The 25043-nt window shown below is 34.1% G+C and overlaps 2 protein-coding genes across 6 annotated transcripts in view; one reads left to right on the forward strand and one right to left on the reverse strand.

The window, feature by feature from the left end:
* Window positions 1-25043, reverse strand: part of RB1 (RB transcriptional corepressor 1) — a 168013-nt gene that overhangs the window by 50835 nt on the left and 92135 nt on the right. The window contains exon 1 of one of the 5 annotated variants that reach the window (XM_053215374.1): window positions 16727-24623. The exons of the other annotated variants lie outside the window; for them this stretch is intronic. The gene's annotated coding sequence lies outside the window, so the exon portion shown is untranslated. Of the gene's footprint in view, window positions 1-16726; window positions 24624-25043 lie in introns of those variants that run through there. 5 annotated transcript variants of the gene reach the window in all.
* On the forward strand, window positions 2888-4921 carry LPAR6 (lysophosphatidic acid receptor 6). The gene is made up of 2 exons (XM_015068900.3): window positions 2888-3112; window positions 3352-4921. Exon 2 carries the CDS (start codon window positions 3628-3630, stop codon window positions 4660-4662), a length of 1035 nt encoding a protein of 344 aa, XP_014924386.2. The 5' UTR covers window positions 2888-3112; window positions 3352-3627; the 3' UTR covers window positions 4663-4921.

Genomic DNA, 25043 nt, shown 5'->3' on the forward strand with positions numbered 1-25043 from the left:
ACTGATTTATACCACTATTGTAGTGAATCAAACATCTACTTTATAGGCTGGGTGGTTATTTAATTGGCTTCTTGATAAAATTAAAGTTTGAAAGTGATGACTTGCATAATGAGATTCACTACATCTCAAATAGGTGGCACATGTTATTTCTTCCCCGGAGAAAACCTCACACAAAAAACGAGTTGATTCACAGACTTAACCTTCGGAAGTATACAAATCTCGTATTAAAATAACAGTTTGGCCTGAAGCTATCAAATACAAAGTACCTATTAAATACACTCAATTCTCTATATTTATTTAATTCCCTTTGCAAGGAGTTACTATGTATTTATCAAATCTTAATCTAAAGAATTTTCAAGGTATCTAATTTCACTTTGGTTCCTTAGAAGTCAACATAAATATCTCAAAAAATCTAGCATTTGATGATCTTCCCTGAAGCAGACAGCCCCTCTGCTGTTGTTCTTTTTTCTGAACAGAAACACCTTTCAACAAAATTAAAGTTTACTGATATGATTCATTCATCAACAAACATGTGAGTATCTACTAAGGGTCAAACACTATATAAAAATTAGAAATGCAAACATATACTAATATACTGATAACAAAAAGCTTAATTCACAAATAGTGATCTATAAGCAAAATAACTCAAACAAGAAATGAACAGTTACGTGAATAAGTCTTGTAAATAACATCAATACGTAGAAGAATATTCCAATATAGAATTAACACAATTTTTAACTCTTTGAGTAAATGCCATATTCAAAATGAAAGCAGAAGTAAACAAGGTCAGGGCATATGACTGCTTATTATTTCATTATTTAATGATGACTAAAGAGATAATCAAAGTAATAGATTACTAAGACACTATAACAGTAAAATTTTCTCCAGTAAGACTACAAGCTTATTGGGCGCCTGGGTGGTTCAGTCGGTTAAGCATCATCTTGGTTTCAGCTGAGGTCACGATCTTACATCGTGAGATGGAGCCCTGCGTTGGGCTCTGTGCTGACAGTGTGGAGCCTGCTTGGGATTCTGTCTCTCCCTCTCTCTCTCTCTCTCTCTCTCTCTCTGTCCCTCCCTTGCTTGCTCCCTCTCTCTCTCTCTCTCTCTCTCTCTCAAAATAAATAAATAAACGTTAAAAAAAAAAAAAGAATACAGCTTATCAACTACGTATCTTGTTACTATTCACCTCCTTCTTATATGAACACACACAGGCTAACTCTTTTCCATATCAATGCAATACACAAAGAATTTAACCCTTTAAAGTCTAAGTTTATCAATTATAAATAATACTCATTTTTTGGTGTCACTTTATTATAAATTTCCCAGTCAAAACAATAAAAAAAATAATACAATTCAGGCAGGATTCATCAACAAACAAAAGTTGCTAAACTTAATTTTATAATTAAAAGGGTATTAAAACATATTATTGCAACATATTACTCTCAAATTAGTTAAGTAATTCAGGAAGGAAAAACAAATCACTCATAAATTCCCTAAATTTTCAAAATTGATACTTGGAAAGAGTTTTGGCCCAAACTGAACCAAACTAGAAAATATCAACAGTCAGGGTACCTGGGTAGCTCAGTCAGTTAAGCGTCCTACTTTGGCTCAGGTCTTGATCTCACAGTCCCATGAGTTTGAGCCCTAACAGTAAGTTCGAGCCCAGCATAGCTCACTGCTGTCAGTGAAAAGCCTGATTCAGATTTTCTGTCCTCCTCTCTCTCTCCCTTCCCCAGCCCGTGCTAACGTAAATAATAAAAACATTAAAAAAAAAAAAAGAAAGAAAATAGCAACAGTAAAACATAACTGGATCTTAGCCTTTTCTGAAAAATGGTAATTTAGAACAAAAAAACCAAGTATGTGTCCAAAGGTTGTGTGGTATCTTCGATCCTGAAGGAAATACCATCTATATTCAATGACCCCCATCCTGCACATACTTTATTCCTCCAATTTATTTGGACTTTAAAAGATGAGTATCCTTCAAATACAAATATATTCAGAAACAACTCACAGGAGCTTTTAAATGAAGACATTCTGAACCATATTCCAATATAGTCAAAGTCATATTAAGAGAGGTAAGGTGTGGGCTAAGGGTAAGGAAAATAAAATTATGAACCTAAAATTTAGCCAAGTAGTATAACTTTTATTCTCCAAAACTTACTTCAATCAATTTAAGGAAGAAAAAAAGTTCATTTAAAAAGATGTAATTTAGCTCTGTGTGTAAAAAAGATTAATACCACACCAAATGTGAACATCCTTGAATGTATTCTTGAGGAAAGTGGTAATTTAAAAATTTAAAGTGTTCTAAAATATTAACTCAATTTTATGGGAAAGAGGAAAGAATGTTAGAAGATTCCTTCATCAAAAATAAAAGAGATTCAGGATTGGAGCCACTCACAATCACACCAATTAAATCTTGAGGAACAATTATGGCAAAGAGAAGCCAAGAAAACCACCACTGGGCAGTCAAGTCCTTTTTATCCCTAAAGATTAAATTTCTCCTAAACAGTTTTTTTAATGCTATATTAAGACACCACAAACAATTTAAATTTACAAATATATACTCCTATACATTTCTTGAAAACAAAGTCACATTCCAAACACAAAAGCAATCAAATAAGAGAAAAACAGGTTTAATACTGACTTCTTTCTTAATTTTTACTACCAAATACAAAGAAATAAGAGAAAGGAAAGAAAGAAAACTCTTTGTGAGGTGGCTAGCATCCCAGAAGGCATTTCTGCATAAAAAGAGTTAAAGGGCAAAGGCTCAGCTAAACAGCCAGTGACCATTTGCAAACCTCCTAGGTATATTCCCAGCAGACACATTATCAGATTAAAGGAACTGCAAACAAACGGCTGAAACCTTTCTTTGTCCAAGCCCAGCCTCTTCTTCCTGTGATGTCATATTACAAATCTAGCGAGCCTTTCTTTTCCACTTCAGAGAAAGCCCATCTCACAATACATCTGGCAACGGAGGAAAGGCTTCAATTCAGCAAGAGCTAACACGCTTAGGAATTTATTTCGGAAACTTTAAAGACTCTTCTGCTTACTACCGTCTGGAATCCACTTCAGGAATACCAAAAAGGAAAACCTTATTTAAAAGGAGCAAGAAGTAAGTGAGACCAAACTGGGAATGTTTAAGTCTCTGAAACTCTGCACTGAAAAGCAAAAAAGATTGCTAACTTTAGCTTAAATATTCTGGAGCATAAAGAAACAGTTCTGAGATATTCACTTTGCCTACTGAAATGCAAGTTTACCAGAAGAGTAGTTTTATTCCTGTTTCAAAACACCGCTTTTCTTTAAATTTATAATCTAACAGGCTGGCTTCACTGACTACATTTCTTTTTAAAGTTGTTCGTGGGCTATCTAAACCCTGGATTCACGGATTTTCTGGAAATCAGAAAATGAGAGTATTTTCCTGTTGAAGAACCAAGTGGAAAATTTACAACAACGAATTTCATGTTTCCTGTCGAGATTTCGAAGAAAAAGGAAATATTTATAAAATCACCCAAAGATACAAGGAATTTGCAAATACTCCAGAGGTTATAAAGTGGTCACAATCTGAATACCAAAGAAAACTGCAGCAGACCAAAGGATTTAACACTGTAAACTGGACGTGCCTTTATAATGGTAAGCAATAACAGCTCCCAATGCTACTATGATGACTCCTTTAAGTACACTTTGTATGGCTGCATGTTTAGTATGGTATTTGTGCTTGGGTTAATATCTAACTGTGTTGCCATATACATTTTCATCTGCACCCTCAAAGTGCGAAATGAAACTACAACATACATGATTAACTTGGCAATGTCAGACTTGCTTTTCGTTTTTACTTTACCCTTCAGGATTTTTTACTTTGCAACCCAGAACTGGCCGTTTGGAGATCAACTCTGTAAAATTTCAGTGATGCTATTCTATACCAACATGTATGGAAGCATTCTGTTCTTAACCTGTATTAGTGTCGATCGGTTTCTGGCAATCGTCTACCCATTTAAGTCAAAGACTCTGAGAACCAAACGAAATGCAAAAATCGTGTGTATTGCTGTGTGGCTAACTGTGATAGGAGGAAGTGCACCAGCAGTTTTTTTTCAGTCTACCCACTCTCAGGGTAACAATGCCTCAGAAGCCTGCTTTGAAAAATTTCCAGAAGCCACATGGAAAACGTATCTTTCAAGGATTGTAATTTTCATCGAAATAGTAGGATTTTTTATTCCTCTAATTTTAAATGTAACTTGTTCTAGTATGGTGCTAAGAACTTTAAATAAACCTGTTACATTAAGTAGAAGCAAAATAAACAAAACTAAAGTTTTAAAAATGATTTTTGTACATTTGGTCATATTCTGCTTCTGTTTCGTGCCTTACAACATCAATCTTATTTTATATTCTCTTATGAGAACACAAACATTTGTTAATTGCTCAGCAGTGACAGCAGTAAGGACTATGTACCCAATCACTCTCTGCATTGCTGTTTCAAACTGTTGCTTTGACCCTATAGTTTACTACTTCACATCGGACACGATTCAGAATTCAATAAAAATGAAAAACTGGTCTACTAGGAGAGGTGACTTTAGATTCTCTGAAGTTCACAGCACAGAGAACTTTATTCAACATAACCTACAGACCTTAAAAAGTAAGATATTTGACCATGAATCTACAATATAAGCTGCCTGAAATAAAACCGCTGGGACTTCACTGGGCATCTCTAAGTTCCTTCAACTGTGAAAAGTGTTTTCTTGGACAACTATTTCTCCGCCTTTGAAAGAAAATAAACATGTGGACATTTTAAAGTTATTAGTATAAAAAATTATATTCAATGTGTTAACCATTAAAATGTATTCTATTCTGTATACATACCACTTTATTTTTCTGAGCCAGTTTGATCTGTTCCTTCCTCTTCATTAAAAAAATCCCTAAAAAAGTTGTTCAAAGTCTAAAAGTGACTATGATTTCAATCATGTGGTGACCATGTGCACTGTCTGAATTTCTGAGCAATTTTAAACTAAATGAAGTATAACATTTAATGTTTTAAAGTATTTAATATTTTTATTCAACATATATCTAATTTCTATTTCAATTTGAAGGGAAATAACTAATCATGTTTCTTGAACTGTAACATAAGTGAGAAAGGAGAGTAATTTGAAATAGTGTTTGGGGAGTGTTTTTGAAAAAACAGCTAAAAATGTCTTCTGTAGACTAACAACACACTAACGCTATTTGGGGATCTCTAACAGTTACACTTTCAGATAATAATTTAGGATTTTGTCTTCGTAGGAAATTCATAAGAAGCATATGCTATCTCACTATATAGTATAGTATGCTTTCAAATTGTTATTTTGATCCATTCACTGGATATAATAGCACTCAATTTCAAAATAATATACATCACCAAAATTGAGAGGGAAGAAACTAACAAAATTGTTGTTTTGCTAAGTCCATTAAGAAAATACTACCTGGAGGTACATTTTAAAGGCATATTTATGTCATAATAAGTAACTTGTATATTAAGTATTTTAAGTCAGAAACACCACAGATAGTAAGATAGTGAAATACAAGACTCGGCACTTAGAAAGCGATAAATATATTACTTCCCTTCCCTCTTGACCATTTAAAGCCAAATATTGAACAGATGAAAATATTATTTCCAGTAGGCAAAGTGTTATTGTATGTCAATATAATTTATAAAGTAAAAATATAGTTCCTTATGTAAAAAGCAGGAAAACTACAGGGCCAAATTACTCAGTACAACTACATTCCATTTTCTTAAAGAAAGGTATCGATTTGAGCTATAATTTAGATATTAAGCACCAACTACACTAAAACTTTTTCATTTTCCAACATATTTTTTTCTTTCAAATTCAAGCAGTTCTCCAAAGTTAACTAAGAAAGAATACTTTTTATTTGAGAAAAATGCACATAATTAAATTCAGCATTCAGTCTACTTTTTACACCTAATCTTTCACATCCTGAATACAACTTTGGAAAAATACCCTTAAAATTTAAATTTGATTTTTGCTCTTCTCTGGGTTTGGGCTACAATGATTTCAGACAAATCATTGTCACTTGCTAAATAAGTAATCCATTTTCAATGAAATAACAGTGGGAGATTTTCTTTAGGTAGCCATGGTTTCCTTTAGATAAACCAAAAAGCAAAACAAATCCTTAATGTCTTCAATTGGCCCTGTAGTACCTCTATTTGATATCACTCTTCAGAAAATAAATAGACCTAGTACTCTTGAAAAACAACTAGTGACTTAAAGATGTGGAAGAAAGGGCAGGGAGGTTATAACAGATTTCTCAGAAATTTTCTTGGCTGAAAGGTCTTGTGGGCAAGACCTCAAAGCATGGCTATTAGTTTAAAATACAAGCAAAAGAGTGATTAGATATTTGTTGTTTCTGTGATTAACCCTCTTGTCAAGGGAGAAATTTTTTGTAACCCTCTTGTCAAGGGAAAGATGAATCAAAGTTTTGTAGGATTTTTCGCAAAGTAATACCTAGCAGATAAAAGTATTAGTTTTCTTATCAACAACTTCAAATCCTGGGTAAATCTCAACTACATGGAGAGAAAGCGTACTAAAGTTATTTTCCTTTTGTTAGCACTACACTTTCTGGTAAATTACATATCCCGGGAGTTTTCTCTTTTCCCTTTCTCCAAAACACCTGTATTACTACAGCTCTGAGAATTTTACTTTTTGTTACTCTAAGGTAACAGTGCCAAGCCCTCTCTCCCAAAGAACTGTACCCACTGTTTTCAACATCTCTATAAAAGAGTAGATGATTTAATCTTCTGTTCTACATTAATGCCCTTCAAAGGAACAGAAAATGAGAACATTTTTAAGGTGTAGAAAACAGCTCCCCAGGATCCTAATGATTGGTTCTAAACTCAGAAATGACCTTTCCAGAGAAAATAACAACTAAATAACTAGTTTACCAAAAGAATGTACAAAAATATATACATAGTATACATAACATGTGTTCAAAATATTTAAAGAAACAGAAGACATTACTTTATCAAGGAGTTTTGACTTTGTATTCTACACTCAAGATACTGAAAGTATCTTACATCTACACTTAAGATACTGAAAGCAAATTTAAGGTATAAATCTAAATTACAGATACTGGTATTTAAAGATTAATCACTCAGTTGAGGAATATAAAATGGAACATCAGCTAACTTCACATCCCCAACTGAGAAACATTTAATTCATGACTCATATCTAGCTGGCAAAGTCTGAAGCAATTGTTTTTTTGGTTCTATAATTTTGGATCCCCAATGAATGAACCAGATACTTGAGACTTCTGTCAATATATTAAGTTACTATTGCCTAACAGAATCTTTACTACCTCCCAACACCCTAACTATTTTAGTACTTGCATGTCAATCCAACCCCAGATGCAAGTAAGGGAAGATGTAACTTGGTGTTCTTAGTTGTGAATAAGTATATAGAAAATTTTATAAACAATGCTTACTAGTAGATGAATCTTAAGGCAATCCTAAGATACAATGTTTTTTAAAAAGCTCTTCTGGGCTGGAAATCAAATTATCCACTTATAACATGATTTCCAAGTAAAAGGGACTAATGGACAAACTTAAGGACCCAAAGTGTATTTGAAAAGACTAGAGTACTTAATGGTTGACAATATTACTTAATTAGCAACATTTTCTACAGATCAACATATACATCCTCCTACAATCACTAATTCTCAAATACCTATTTAATCTTTCTCTTTAGCCTCTGTGCCTGATATCTACTACAGATTTTCTGACAGTCAATTTTATAAGAGTACAAAGAATCATCAGTTAAACATGGCAATAGATCAGAATAGTAAGAGTATGAAATTAAGTTCAGGCCAACTTCACCATTAAGCCTTCCCCTTTCCTCCTGCTCTCAAAAAAGATTTATTCCAATAAATCTTTAAAAGGGTATAAAATGAACTCTCATCACAGTGATTTAAAGTGCTGAAAGTGGTCACAAAGTCAGAATCTACGACACAGGACCCCAAAAGTAGAGATAATTCATGATTTTAATAATCATTTTCAAACTTAAACCTTGCCTTACTCATATAGAGTCAACTAATAATTTTTGAAAATGATTTAAATTTAAGTAAAGAGTTAGAAAGTGGAAAAATATGTGTTATATACTTAAAGCCAAGTTACAGTTAAAAGCCATAGGGCGATGGTGCTAGTTCTGTTACTTTCCCATCAGAATGATTCCTGGTAAATTTGCAACTTAAAACTGAGAGAACCTGTAGGTCATTTGATACAACTACTTCACTTTAGGTTAAGGGAACTGAAGAATTAAAAGGTTAAGTAACTTGCATAAGGTCACATAAAGGTACACTAAGGATAAGAACTTGGATTTCCTGTTTGTTTTTGACTCATCTATTTCTTTAATGGTGGCAAGGGAAGTAGCACATGGAAAGGCCCTGTGGTCTGGTATACTGAAAGAACTAAAAATCAAAGTGGCTGTAGATATAGGGCTGAGACCTTACATGTACTTATAGGCCATAATAAAATCTGAGGAAATGTGGAAAAAGCCCTGAAGGATTTCCCATTTAGGAGAGACAGGATCAGATATGCATTTCAAAAAGATTCCTCTGATTAGAGGGTAGAGATGCATTTGTCTTCAACAAAAAGAAAAACAATCACAATAAGAGATAAATTTATTCGGTTTAAACTTAAAGAGTTGTTACCCTTTATTTTAATTATGTTTTTTACCTTATTAAAATGGTAAGAAATATTAAAATCATTTGAGATGATAGTGATGAAAGATGGGAAGAATATTTTAATGCCATCATTTTGCAAAATTAAATGAGCAGCCCTTGTGGAGAAACTGATACATATTCATACACTGTTCACGGGAATACAAAATGGTTTGATCTTTATGGATGGGAATGTGGTAATATCTCACACCTCTCTCTCTCTCTCTCTCTCTCTCTCTCTCTCTCTCACACACACACACACACACACCACACACACACACACACTCTTACCCTTTGAGCCAGCAGTCTCACTTCTAGGTATTTACCCTGAAGACATAATTTCAATAATGTAAAAATATATATGTACAAAGTACAGCACTATTTGAAATTATAAATATTGGTAACTACTACAAGTCCAAGCATAGAAGACTAGTTGAATAAAACTGTAGCACATATACAATGTAGTACCATGCAGCTGTAATGAAGAATGAGAAAGAGCTCTATGAACTGATACGGAGAGATTTCCAGAAAGCATTACATGAAAAAAGTTGTAAAAGAATACACATGGCATGCTACCTGTGGTATAACAAAAAAGCAAAATAAGAGGGCATACATATATTTGCTTATTTTTACAAAAAGAAACACAAGAAAGATAAACCAAAGAGCAAGGAGTAGGGGTGAGGAACAGCACAGACATGATATTGAAAGCTATGACACTTAACTGAGTGTAAGACTTTGGGATGCATGTTAACATACATTAGGAATCAGAAACCCTTTTCTTCAAGGGTCAGACAGTAAAGATCTTAGGCCTGCAGGCTGTACAGTCCTGTTGCAACTTCTCAACTCTGCATTACTGCACAAAAGCAACCACAGACAATATGTAAGTGAATGAGTGTGGCTGTGTTCCAATAAAACTTTACAAAATGAAGTGGTTGCCTGTGGGCTGTATGTGCCACTTCTTGTTCCACATAGTCAAAAAACTAAAGCCAACAAGAAAGGGAAAGAAGGAAAAAAAAAACCCAATCATCCTAGAGCTACATCTGTATTAGTGCATGGCACATAATCGGTCTCCATCATCTGTTAAATGAATGAAACTTAAAGTTCTATTAAAAGATGGACATGAGTTCTAGTCAGTGTTTTCCTACAAACTAGTATAATTTTAATCGTTTAGCCTATGTTGACCTCTTTATCTTAACTAAGGGTTTTGGACTAGAGAATATAAGGTCCATGCCACACCTCATGTCCTGTTTCTCGTTCGTGTCACTTACGATTTCATCCACTCTTTACTTTTAATAACCATTGTCGCCACTGTTACCGTGTTATATTGGGACTATATCGCAATATTCCCCAAAATATAATCCTGACGTACTCAATTTTGGAGCTTCTTTTCTGTCTCCCAATTAAGATTCCTCCTCATTGGTCTACTGCATGTCTTGTGTTCATAACTCTCATCTTGTAGGCACAAGATACACTATTTGCCCCACCCCCCACCAGTCAATAAAATTCACTCTGGCCCTGATAAAATCCTTTTCATCCTACAAGGCCCAGTTCAACTGCTAAACAAAATCTTTGATAATGCTTATTGTCTCTATCGCTTATTTGGTATTTTTGTTAACTGCCTTTCTTAGTTATCTCTTTACATGGTCTGATCTTCCTGATACCTCAAACTCCTTGAGGAAAGGGATTATGTTCTGTACTTTGTATTCTCTATAGCATCTAATGTAGGTTGAAATAGAGGGGGTAGAGATTGGAAGGAGAGGGCTTAGTGTTAAGAACAAATTAAATATTATTTGCCCGTGCCAAAGATAAATTTTTTCCTCTCATGTTTCTATTTTTATTTTTTTAATTCCAGTATAGTTAACATCCAGTGTTCAACCAGTGTCAGGTGTACAATGTAGTGATTTGAAGATTCATTTTTAATAATGAATATATTTACTTATATAGTACTTACGCTGGGTATTTATTAATGTAGTTCTAATAAATGTCCTATACCTACACACAAACATGTAAAGAAAGTAAAGACTGCCTCTTGTATCATCAAACCTATGTTTGGTTCACTTAATCCATCAAAAGCTCAAGGTAAAGAGACAAATTATCCTCTGTCAATACTAAAATACAAAAATTCAACTCTTGCAGCTATCACCATAAACTTGATTCATCAATCTTAAACTGTTACTGTTGAATCTCCACCTTGAGTGAGGTTATAGAGTTGTTAAAAGAAACCACTCTGTTCTTGACATTCTTTATGTATCTACAGATTTCTCTTTCGGAACAACTATCTAGGCCTGTTGTATCCTGGAGTTTTTCCCCATTTTTTTTTTCTCTCTCCATTCCTGTTTAATTTTTAGCTCCCATAATTCACCTTTCTTGGATTTCTTTTTTACTTTGCTGAAGTATATTCTCTAGTAATTTTATTTCAAAAAGAATAGTCAAGACGTAAATTTTCTGAGTCATTACACGTCTAAAAATTGTTTGATTTTACCCTCCTGTTTGACATGTAGGTCAGATACAGAATTCTAGATCATTAGACATCCAGTACTCCTGCTAAGAACTTTGATGCTGATCTGGATCTCATTCCACTGTAAATAACTGACTTTTTTCTTGCTGGAGGCTTTTATAATTTTCTCATTACCTTTGGAATTCTGAATTATTCACCAAGATATATCCACACTCATTTATCCTGCTTGGATCTATGAATATTTTCCATTGAAAGCCTTCAGGCTTTTATTAGCTTTGGAAATTTTTCTTCTATTTTAATCTGGTCTTTCTTTTGGGAATGGATATTGAACTGAGGTTACCCAAAAAATACCAAAATAAGGGCAATATAACCTTGCAACACAATAATTTGATGCATTTTTAAGCAGAAATACCTTTCCTATTCTTTTTTTTCCCCTTCAAATCTGTTATAGAAGTCTAGATTTACCTAATCTTCTGCTCTGTTTCTTTTGTAGGCACCATCAGGTAGCTGTAGGGTGTGTGTGTGTGTGTGTGTGTGTACACAGAAGTTAGTGTGGAGCCAGACATGTACTTGTACAGACTGTGTACTGCACAAAAGCACAGGGCTTCAGCATAAAGTTTCATACCAAACCAGGGGTATCTGTATCCAGACGGGCATCTTTTTCCAATTCATTGGCACAGAGGAAGGTGCATTTTCCTGATTTTTATAGGCTCGCATGGCCTGAGGTAGGGGGGCCAGTCCAAATGTTCACGGACCAGTGTTCTCAAAATGTAGCAGTCAGACCAGCAACATCAGCATTGCCTGGAAACATGTTTGAAATATAAATTCTTGAACCTGACCCTAGAAACTTTGGTGGTGTGCCCAGCAATCTGTACCCTGTGTTTTAAAAAGCCCTCCAGATGATTCTGATGCATGCTCAACTTTGAGGGCCACTGGCAGACAGTACTTTAAAAAACTCTCCTGATTACTGCCTTACTCTCTGTATCTGCTACTTTGAGCTTGGAGGCTCAAACTCCCACTTCTACCAGACCCTCTTCTGTATGTATTCAGAGCTGTAGTTTTCTCTACTTTGTTGTATCCGTCAGTACACTCCTCATTTACTTTTTATCCTCAAAACTGAATCAACCCACTTCTTCTCTCCATAGATTTTCTACTTTATAGTCTCAATACTACAGGATTTCACCCCAATGTTTGTTTTTTGTTTCTTTTCTGTAACTTCTGGAGGGGTTTTGGGGGAGAAAGGGGTAAAGGTGTATGGTCAGTTTGCTATTTTGAACCAGAAATATTCTCATTTTTAAAACTACTGCACAATGTAAGTTACACAAGAAAAAGTTATACAACTTACTGTTTTACTGCTGCTAAAAAATAACATGCAAATGGCTTTTCCATCAAAATGTAGCAAATCCTTGTATCATGAACAATATAACTTTCAATTTATTTTCTTTAAAAAATAATATTTTAAAACAATTATTCATTGTTAGATCATATTTTAATAGGTCATAAAAACCTATGAATCACTTTATTATAATTCTTTATTTTAAAATAAAGAACTTTTATTTAATTACAGGAGTACAAAATATTCACATCGGACTAAAATTTAGGCTTCCCAGGGAAAGGATTTTATGTATAGTACTTGTCAAAAGAAGTTTATTTAAATAAAAATGAATATTGAAACAGAGTGCTAAAAATTATACCTTTTGGAATGTATGTTACATATGTGATTTTTGCTGATGGCCAACATAACTGGTTTCAAAACTGTTGGGCAAAAAATGCTACATTTTGTGTTGTGATCTCATAAGACTTCTTTAGACTGACACACACATAATTTTGATATAATCTTAGCTACTTAAGAGAAGGAAAAATATGGGCATATATTCAAAAATAGGGACAATGATAAATGGTCTGTAAGAGATTGTAGAAAAAGTTGTTCCTACAGAAATAATTACGAAGGTCAGATATATCATTTTTGCATTATCATGGCAATCTCCATCCACCCAGGCCATTTATTCTTCATTTGAAACTGGACTGTGGGAAAGTTTATTTTCAGAAGACTTTAAATTTGTGAGTTAGATCCTAAAAGTACATGGTACTGAAAGTGTGCAGTATGCCTGTTACAAAGATGATAAAAAAAAATGTAAACTTTTGCACTATTATTATTGGAGAGAGCATGCATGTGCAAGCTGGGGAGAGGGGGAGAGGAAGGGGGAGGGGGGGAGAGAGAGAGAGAGAGAGAGAGAGAGAGAGAGAATGAATGAATGAATGAATGAATGAATCCCAAGCAGGCCACACATTCAGCACCAAGCCCGAAGCGGGGCTCAATCCCACGACTCTGGGATCACAAACTAAGCTGAAATCAAGAGTCAGATGCTCAACTGACAGAGCAACCAAGGTGTTCTGCAGGAGTGTATATTTTTAAGAAAAAGTTGGTATTTTCAAGATCTCAGTATTGGATTAGGGAATCCAATGTTAATTTTTGTTTAGGACTCATGTATTAGTAAAAGAGGAGTCATTTTACTTTTCCACCTTTCTCATTTTTACTGTTTAAAAGAAAAAAACCAAAATGACAGAACTTAAGTTATAGAAACTAGTGTTACTTAGTATGTAAATGAAAACTTTTAGATAATTATCTTAAAACATAGAAAGGGCAAGATAATGATCAGATATTAACAAAAATAACAAGTTTTTATTAATTTATTAGTAAGGATATAAATTATCAGATATTAAACTCCAAAAAGGAAATAAACTTAAATAAAAGATAGCAAGACAGATTTATGTTAGACTTTGAAAAATTCTTAGAGTATTATCAAATCTTAAAGAGAAATTATCTTTTTTACTTTAACAGAGGCAAGAAACACTGAAACTCAGCAAAAAGAAAAAAATTTTTTTTTGAAAGAGAAACAAATCCAGCTGTTTCCTACTCTACATTCCCTTATGTTCTAAATCCACACTTACAGAAAGACACCATAGATACTTCTGTTATTTGGCTATTGCTGACAATAAGTAAATTAGTAAAACCACAGACACAAGGGCTACTGACATGCATTTTGTTTTTTTGTTTTTTTGTTTTTTTTCTGACATGCGTTTTGAAACAGACTAGATTGTGACAGTTCAGAGTTCTGAAAACATGCCATAAATATTTGGAAAAGATAAATGTCAAAAAGTTGGTTCTATTTTATTATGAAAAGTAACTGAGCTTAGATGATTTAGGAGTAAACATCCTAGAGTGTTTCCAAAATTTTACTAAACTTACTATTATTAATAGCCTCTTATTTTTCTGGAGGAATTTAGAAACTGTATTAATTGAAATACATATCTCATAAGGTATTTCTAGTTTTTGTTGTTTTCATATCCAGATTCCAGAACCCTTCCTCAGTATTATAGTCAGGATATGACTATAAGCTTAGAAACTGAAAATTCTAAGATTATATTCAAGCAATTTTCTAGCCTCATGACCTTGCAGAAAACGCTCTGAACAACAGTACAATTGCTTCCATGTCCACAGGTTAATAAGTACAGAGGATCTTTCTGAGCTATTCTTCTACAATTGCTATCTCCCTTCTTGTTTGTACTTGAATAATGAACTAACACTGCCCTCAGGTAATTACTGACATGATTCATAACTAAAGCAATATGACAAATTCCAACTGCAGTATAATAGTGAACACTGCCCACATTTAACAATGCTGGAGTTCAGTTACACCTTTTTCCCTCTGAACTTTTTCCACTTTGAAAAGGCAATGGGGGAAGGCAGCGCCTCAGGAGAAAAGCTCTAACTACATTTCGTAAGTGAGGATAAACAGATCTAATACTGTTTAACTGTATTCTCAGTTCTCTGTTCTTAAACAAATCACTGTATAGAAGAAAGGGAATGAAGGAAACTAACAACTGTGCTGTTTCTAAAATATACCACTCTCATAAATGTTCATTTATTCTGCACATTAACTCTGAAAGATAAATATTATTATCCCTGTTTTACAGACAAGGAAACCTGAGATGCAGCAACATAACTTGTTCAGAATCACACCAAAGTGAGTTACATAGTATCTCTGAACCTTCGCTTTCCTTATCTGTAAACTAGGGATAGTTTCATTTACCTTCTGTGAAAATTAATTGAGAGCTGGTAACTCCAAAGCCCAGGTTCCTCCCACTACAGCAGAGTGACACAGAAAGAAAGATACAAACACAAATAAAACATGAATAAAGAAACTAATCACAACACTGAATATATCCAACAATAAACTAATACACACCATAAGACAGCACAGAGGTTAAGAGCACAGTCTCCGGAACCAGAGAGCCCAAGTAAAATTCTGTCTCTGCCATCAACTTAGTTTTGTGGACCTGCAATATAATGAATTCCAACTGCGGTATAACAGCAAACACTGCCCACATTTAACAATGCTGGAGTTCAGTGACACCTTATAAGGAAAAGGTTCTCAATTTTTCTGTGCCTTAGTTTCTTCACCTGTGAAATAGTGATAATGATAGCATTTATTTCACAGAGTTTACAAAGTAAATGAGTTAACACATTTCAGCACTTTTAATAGTGCCAGTAAGAGCACACATGCAAGTAGTATCTATTATGATTTCTACACTGAAATGTTAAATGCATAAGTGAGGATCATTTTGATGCAGGTCTGTATGTGATCAGGAAAAATTCTAAAGAATTAAGCCAGTGATGAGCTTTTTAAAAGCACTGCTTCCTAAAGCAAGTTTCTATGAGTTACACTTAAGAGACATTTCCGAGTTGTTGATTTTTTTTTAACGTCCCCAGATTTCTTTAGTCCCTTGTGCCAATTCATGAACAAGTAAAATGTACAATATTGACAATAGGGGAGAAGAAAGAGAGACACGAATGGGCAAGTCTGTTCCAAAGTGAACTCTAGCCATTACTCATGTGTGTCAGAGTGTTCTAAAGATTAAAGAAGGAGGCAAATGCAGAGAGAAAAGAATAAACTACATGGTCAAACATGGGATGCAAGACTAGAAGGTACTTAAGTGAAGGTTTAGGCAAGGAAAGATTTTATGTTTAAAACCATAAATAGATCTGGATCAAGAACAAGAACTCAAGCTCACATCAGCATTTAGTACAGGAGAATACTTGCATTGATTGGTAACAGTCATCTAAGTTACATTGGATTTTCCATTTACTGTTTTTTAACATATAAGGAACAATATAAAAAACCATTTCATGCTTCACTGATTCTTAACTATGAAGAAATAGAATTATTTTACTCAATTGAATTTATATTCATAGATATTTTTAAGCAATCATCTATTCACATTTCAGTGGATAATTATTCAGATGCACTAAGTATCCTTATCTTTGTGCTTTTTCTGGAAATCTATATTTTTTATTTCCCTCTAGAGAACTAATAGAAAACAAGGCCACTATCAAAAATTTTATTTTTAAGATACTGCATTTCTTTACTTTCCCTTTTCAGGCTCTACATTTGTTCATTCTTATAGAAGACAATAGGCATACCTGCAATCTTTTATTAAAAACTGAGAGAAAACTCAGTTCTAATATTTCGGTCTATTAAAAACAGATTTAGCTTTCCATTTTACCTCATTTTTATCCTTCTCTTCAATCTCCTTGAAGGTTGATCCAAATCCCTAATGTTATCAACCCTAAATTATTATGGATTTTAGTAACATGTTATATTAAAACCACAGGGCACCTGGGTGGCTCAGTCTGTTAAGCATCTGACTCTTGATTTCAGCTCAGGTTATGATCTCACAGTCATGAGATCCAGCCCCGCATCAGCTCCAGGCTGGGCATGGACACTGCTTAAGATTCTCTCTCTCTCCCTCTCCCTCTCCCCCTCCCCAACTCACATGCGCTCAAGCCCGCATGTACAATCTCTGTCTCAAAAGCAAAAAAAAAAAAAAAAGACCAGGGACCATTTCCCATGTCATTACATATTTCACAGGGACAAGTACAATTCCTTTAAAATATCTGATGTACAGAATACCCAGGTATGGCCCAAACAGAATTGGGAAAACATGAGCTGAAGGAGTATAGGGAAATGAGATCACTACGTAACCTTTTTATGAAAGAAAACTTCCTTCAATATTTAATAAATTATGAAGCAATCTAAAGGAATATGAATATACACTCAGTATTAGCAAATAATTCTTAACATTTAAATGGTTTTATAGAAACAAAATATCTGAGCTAGAAGGAGGGAAATATTTTGGTCTATCTCAATTTACAAAGCACGACACTGAAACAAAAACATTAACTTGCACATGGAAGAGTTAGAACATAAAGCCAGGTCATCTGATTCTACGTCCCACTTTAGGCAGGCTATCTCCCACTGGATAAGTGTGGTTTGCTCCACAGATGAGAGTTATCTGGCTATGGTAACTGTTTGAGGAATAGTAGGAGTAAGGCTAGGAAAGGCCAGATTACCACAACCAGGGAAAAGAGGTTAAATTTTTCTGAATGGTAATAGGGAGCTATTATTGGTTCCTACACTGGGGTGTGGCATGAATAAGTATTTAGGGATATTAACTTGGCACAAAAGTTTAAATGGAGGTTAGTGGCAGAGCTGGGAGACCAAACAGGTGCATATAATAAATTAAATGTAAGAAATAAAAGATCTAAGGAAATTTAAATGAAAATAAGATTTTAAAAATAGTAAGATGAATCTAAGAGACATGTACAATTTCTTTAAATTTGCAAGATTCTGTATCTAACTATAGAGAAAAAGGAAGGAAGGAATACTCAGTCTTTAAGCCTGGATGACTTAAAAAGTAACGTAAAAATACAGATTGGTAAGAAGAGTTGTATTTAGAACAAAATGAAATAATTTCAGTTTTGAATAATGAAGTCAAGTCTCTTAAATCTTAAAAGACTACTAGTTATGGGAGTTAAGGGCAAGAAATTAGGAACACACTGGGTCAGAGTGAGAAAGGTTAAAGCCTTAGCTATATGTTCAGAAAGAATCAGATTTTCAAAAATTAAAATGTTTTCTCTTAACCAGCAAAGAAAAAGTAAATATATGGTTATTTTAAGTAACTCATGAAGTGCTTTTAAAAACCCAACATATGGAAGTTCTAGCGTCAGCAATCAGACAACAAAAGGAAATCAAAGGCATCAGAACTGGCAAAGATGAAGTCAAGCTTTCACTTTTTGCAGATGACATGATACTATACATGGAAAACCCGATATACTCCACCAAAAGTCTGCTAGAACTGATACATGAATTTAGCAAAGTTGCAGGATACAAAATTAATGTATAGAAATCGGTTGCATTCTTATACACTAATAATGAAGCAACAGAAAGACAAATAAAAAAACTGATCCCATTCACAACTGTACCAAGAATCATAAAATACCTAGGAATAAACCTAACCAAAGATGTAAAAGATCTGTATGCTGAAAACTACAGAAAGCTTATGAAAGAAATTGAAGAAGATAAAAAGAAATGGAAAAATATTCCGTGCTCATGGATTAGAAGAATAAATATTGTTAAAATGTCAATCCTACCCAAAGTTATCTACATGACATTCAATGCAATCCCAATAAAAATTGCACCAGCATTCTTCCCGAAGCTAGAACAAGCAATCCTAAAATTTCTATGTAACCACAAAAAACCCCGAACAGCCAAAGTAATATTGAAGAAGAAGACCAAAGTGGGAGGCATCACAATCCCAGACTTTAGCCTGTACTACAAAGCTGTAATCATCAAGACAGCATGGTATTGGCACAAAATCAGACACACAGACCAATGGAATAGAATAGAAACCTCAGAACTAGACCCACAAAAGTATGGCCAACTAATCTTTGACAAAGCAGGAAAGAACATCCAACGGAAAAAAGACAGTCTCTTTAACAAATGGTGGTGGGAGAACTGGACAACAGCATGCAGAAGGATGAAACTAGACCACTTTCTTACACCATTCACAACAATAAGCTCAACATGGATGAAGGACCTGAATGTGAGACAGGAAACCATCAAAACCCTAGAGGAGAAAGCAGGATAAAACCTCTCTGACCTCAGCCGCAACAATTTCTTACTTGACACATCTCCCAAGGCAAGAGAATTAAAAGCAAAAATGAACTATTGGGACCTCATCAAGATAAACAGCTTCTGCACTGCAAAGGAAACCAACAAAACTAAAAGGCAATCGACGGAATGGGAAAAGATATTTGCAAATGACATCGGACAAAGGGCTAGTATCCAAAATCTATAAAGAACTCACCAAACTCCACACCCAAAAAACAAATAATCCAGTGAAGAAACGGGCAGAAGACATAAATAGACACTTCTGTAAAGAAGACATCTGAAAGGCCAACAGGCACATGAAAAGATGCTCAACGTCACTCATCATCAGGGAAATACAAATTAAAACCACACTGAGATATCACCTCATGCCGGTCGGAGTGGCTAAAATGAACAAATCAGGAGACTATAGATGCTGGAGAGGATGTGGAGAAACGGGAACCCTCTTGCACTGTTGGTGGGAATGCAAACTGGTGCAGCCGCTCTGGAAAACAGTGTGGAGGTTCCTCAAAAATTTAAAAATAGATCTACCCTATGACTCAGCAATAACACTGCTAGGAATTTACCCAAGGGACACAGGAGTGCTGATGCATAGGGGCACTTGCACCCCAATGTTTACAGCAGCACTTTCAACAATAGCCAAATTATGGAAACAGCCTAAATGTCTATCAACTGATTAATGGATAAAGAAATTGTGGTTTATATATACAATGGAATACTACTTGGCAATGAGAAAGAATGAAATCTGGCCTTTTGTAGCAATGTGGATGGAACTGGAGAGTGTGATGCTAAGTGAAATAAGTCAGGCAGAGAAAGACAGATACCATATGTTTTCACTCACATGTGGATCCTGAGAAACTCAACAGAAGACCGGGGGGAAGAAGGGGGGTAAAAATTACAGAGAGGGAAGGAGGCAAACCATAAGAGACTCTTAAATACTGAAAATAAACTGAGGGTTGATGGGGGGTGGGGAGGAGGGGAAAGTGGGTGATGGGCATTGAGGAGGGCACCTGTTGGGATGAGCACTGGGTGTTGTAGTGAAACCGTTTTGACAATAAATTTCATATTAATAAAATATACAAGATTTCAAAGATTTAGAATGGAAAAATTAAAAAAACCCATAGAATATTTTCCATTATAGTAGCATGGCTGTTATATAAATATAATACATGGCATGTTAGTATTTCATTATCCTTACCCATATTTTTAGAAAAGTGTTATATATGACTTAATCATTATCTTACAGTTCACTCACTTTCCTGAGACACAGCTCTCAGAAAAATGTACCTCTTTTAAAAAAACAATGTCTTGTGGTAAATACTAAAACCTTTGTGTAAAGTGCTGGAGAGGTTAATGATCTACCATACAAATATAGAACAGATATCCTTTTTGGCTTTTTCAGAGCCACAGGCTTTTCTGCCTTTTGTGTTCACTTCCTGTCAAGTTTGGCATTTCAAAAGAAGCTTAAAAATTTGTTTGTAAGTTTGTTATCAAATTGGAACTCTAAAAATATAAGCCATTCATTATAACTATATTGCTATGTAAAACAGGCTTTCATTTAAAGTTTGGAAAAATAATAAAAAAAGAAATACTTTAAGTTTTTTCTTATGTAAAAGTTGTGTAACTGAAGGAAGAAATCCACTAATGTTTGGTGACTAAAGAAAAGTAGTACCACAGAATCCATTTTAATGAGTCAGCTATATTTAACAACAATTAAAGGATACTTAACTTTCTTGGGACTTATTAAAAGTAAAACAATAACTAATAACTAGTACTTCTATGATCTCCATATAATAAGTACCCCTTCATAGCAGTACTATTCAGAAGATATGATGTATTTAATATAGGAAAATAGAAATAAAATATTTAGGGTATCCTAAATATTCTTTAAGCAGGCATATTTGTAAAAACGTTATCAGTAAATACTATGCATAACTCTTTCAGCCATGATGACGAAATAACAAATAGGACTTGTCTTCAACAACTCCAAAATTGAACTACATAAATGAAACAATTGTTTTCTGACACTGAACAATAGGCAGCAAAGGACAGTAATCCCAGAGAGAAAGAAAACAAATGGTAAGCCTGACCGCTGCCTCAGTTTACTGTATGGAGAGAATTCCCAGGCTACAACACAAGGAGAAGACACTGAAATAAATCCCAAAGGTCCCTCTCACAGAACTGAAGGATTCAGTTCTGAGTCAGAACTGAGAATTCAAGGAAGCCAAAGTAGCTAAAATTAGCTGGGCACAATACCAGAAAAGGAAGAGTTACATAGAAAGGAAAGAGGTGCAAAGAGAGAGCTCCAGAGATCTGCAGAGGGTTAGTCTCAAGTCTTCTTCAGAGGAGAACCCGTCAGTGCATACAAACTACTGAAGACAAAGAAAAAGCCATTGGGAAAAGCAGAACCATTCCCGAAGCTGACACAGGTCCAGGAAGAATTCTGATTTCTACCACCCAAAGTGGAAAAACCCATTTAATACATGGAACATGAGGTAGAGTACTCAGAAGGGTGTTACAGATTAGTCATAAATTAAAGATTGCTCTGGCTTTGTCTAAAAACAACAATAACAAAAGCCTTGAAAAGGGTCAAATTATTTTCAAGAAACTAAACTGTGTACCAAAACACAATTCAAGCACAGTGAAAGGAGTATGAAAGTATCTAGGACTCCATAAGGTAAAGCTCACAAAGTCTGGTATCTGATAAGAAATTACAAAGCAGACAAAGAAAAGCAGGGAAATATTAAAAAGGAGAAGTATCAGTCAATAGAAACTGACCTAAAATACAGAGATGCTAGAATATGTAGGCAGGGACTTTAAAACAGTTATTGTAACTATATTCTACATGATCAAGAAAGTCAAAGAAAGCCCAAACATGTTTTTCCCCATTAAATTAAAGAGAGTTTAGAAGACGTAAAAAAAGATTCAAATAAAACCTCAAGATGATAAATACAGTGTCTAAGATTAAAAGTGCAATAGATGGAACAGCAATTAGACATTCAGAAGAAAAAATTAATGAACTTGAAGATATAGCTATAGAAACTATCTAAAATGAACAACAAAACACCTGGGGGAAAAAACAAACAAACAAAAACAAGAACAAAATAGAAGATCAGTGAGCTGTGAGACAACTTCAGGTCACCTAATATATTTATGACTGGAATCCCTGAAGGGAGGGGTGGGAGGAGCCAACTAAAATATTTTAAGATAATAATAGATAAAAATTTCCAAATTTGATGAAACCTATAAAGTCCACATATCCAACAACTTTAAGCAAGTGAAACATGAAGAAAATGAAACCAAAGCACACACAGGCCTACCTTAAGAAACAAGAAAAAGCTCAAATAAACCATCTAAACTTATACCTAAATGAACTAGAAAAAGAAGAACAAAGCCCAAGATGAGTAGAAGAAAGTAAATAACAAAGAGCAGACATAAATGACATAGACATTAGAAAAAAAAAAATCAAATGAAACCAAAAGCTGGTTCTTTGAAAAGATAAAATTAATAATCCTTTAGCCAGACTCATCAATAAAAATAAAGACCTAAATAAAATCAGAAATGAAAGAGAAGTATCAACTTATACCATATAAATAAAAAGGATTATAAGAGACTATTATGAAAAATTGAATGCGAACAAATTAGACAACCTAAAAGAAATGGATAAATTCCTAGAAACATATAATCTCCCAAAATTGAATCAGGAAGATATAAAAAATCTGAATAAATCAATTACTAGTAATTAAATTGAATCAATCAAAAAACTGCCAAAAATAGAAGTCCAGGAACCAGAATATTCACAGGTGAATTCCACCAAACATTTAAAGAAGAATTAATACCTATTCTTCTCAAACTATTCCAAAAGACAAAAGAGGAAGGAAAGCCTCCAAACGCATTCTCTGAGTCTGCTGATACCAAAACCAGACAAAGACTACAAGAAAACTATAGGCCAATATCCCTCATGAACATATATGCAAAAATCCTCAACAAAATGTTAGCAAACCACATTCAACAATACACCGAAAGGTTATTCACCACAATCAAGTGGGATATATCCACAGATGCAAGGACAGTCCAACATTTGTAAATCGATCAACATGATACGCCACATTAATAAAACAAGGATTAAAACCATGTGATCATCTCAGTACATGCATAAAAAGCATCTGACAAAATTCAACATTCACTCATGATAAAAACTCTCAACAAACTGGGTTTAGAGCTAACACATCTCAACACAATAAAGGACATATATGAAAAACCCAGATAGCATAACTCAATGTTGAAAAACAGAGTTTTTCCTCTAATGTCAGGAACAAGACAGGAATGTCTACTCTCACCACTTCTACTCAACTTAGACCTGGAAGTCCTACCCATAAAATCAGATACAAAAAAGAAATAAGAGGCATCCATACTGGTAAAGAAGTTAAACTGTCACTATCTGCACATGATAAATATACAAAATCCTAAAAAGCTCCACTAAAAAACTATCAGAATAAATGAATTCAGTGAAGTTGCAGAATACAAAATTAATTCCAATAAATTGGAAGCACTTCTGTTAACACTGATAACAAAGTAGCAGAGAGAGAAATTTAAGAAAACAATTCCATTTAAAATTATACCAAAAAGAATACCTCAGAATAAAGTTAACCAAGGAGGTGAAAGATCTGTATCTGAAAATTATAAACACTAATGAAAGAAACTGAAGATTGCACAAATGAATGGAAAGATATTCCATGCTCATGGACTAGAACAACGAATATTGGTAAAATGTCTGTGTTACCCAAAGCAATCTAGATTCACTGCAATTCCTATCAAAAATATCAACAGCATTCTTCATGAAACTAGAATAATACCGAAATTTGAATGGCCAAAGCAATCTTGAGAAAGAACAAAATTGGGAGTACCACAACCCCAGATTTCAAGATACACTACAAAGCTGTAATAACAAGAGTATGGTACTAGCACAAAAACAGACACATGGATCAATGGAACAGAACAGAGAACCCAGAAATAAAACCACATTTATATGGTCAATTAATTTATGACAAGGCAAGAATACAGAATAGGAAAAAGATAGTCTCTTCAATAAATGGTGCTATGAAAACTGGACAGTTACAAGCAAAAGAATGAAATTGGACCACTTTCCCATACCATACACAAAAATAAACTCAAAATTAATTAAAGACCTAAATATAAGACTTGAAACCATAAAACTCTGAGAAGAAAATAAAGGCAGTAATTTCTCTGATACTGGCCATTGCAACATTTTTGTGGCTATGTTTCCTAAGGCAAGGAAAACAAAAGCTAAAATAAACTGTTATGACTACATGAAAGTAAAAAGTTTCTGCACAGGGAAGAAAATCATCATCAATACAAAAGGGCAGGCTGGTGAACGGGAGAAGATATGTGCAAATGACATACTCAAGGAGTTAATATTCAAAATACATAAATATTCAAAATACATTAATATTCAAAATACATACAACTCAACACTAAAAAAAAATATGAATCAAAAATGGGTAGATGATTTGAATAGACATTTTTCCAAAGAAGACATAGAGCCAACAGATACATGAAAACATGCTCAACCAGTATTCATCAGGGAAATGCAAATCAAAGCTACAATGAGCTATCACCTTACACCTGTCAGAATGACGATTTGAAAAGACAATAGTTGACCAGTGGCCTTATGGATAAGATAAACAGTCAATCAACTCATATCTTATATGCTATATACATTATATACCATATTCTTACAATAAAGCAAGCTAGAAAAAATGTTATTAGGAAAATTATACAGAAAGGAAAATACAGTATCTATAATAGTGTACTATATTTACAGAAAAACATCTGGGTATAAGTGGACCCAT

This window comes from Acinonyx jubatus, chromosome A1 (genome assembly GCF_027475565.1).
Source record: "Acinonyx jubatus isolate Ajub_Pintada_27869175 chromosome A1, VMU_Ajub_asm_v1.0, whole genome shotgun sequence".
Lineage (NCBI taxonomy): Eukaryota > Metazoa > Chordata > Mammalia > Carnivora > Felidae > Acinonyx > Acinonyx jubatus.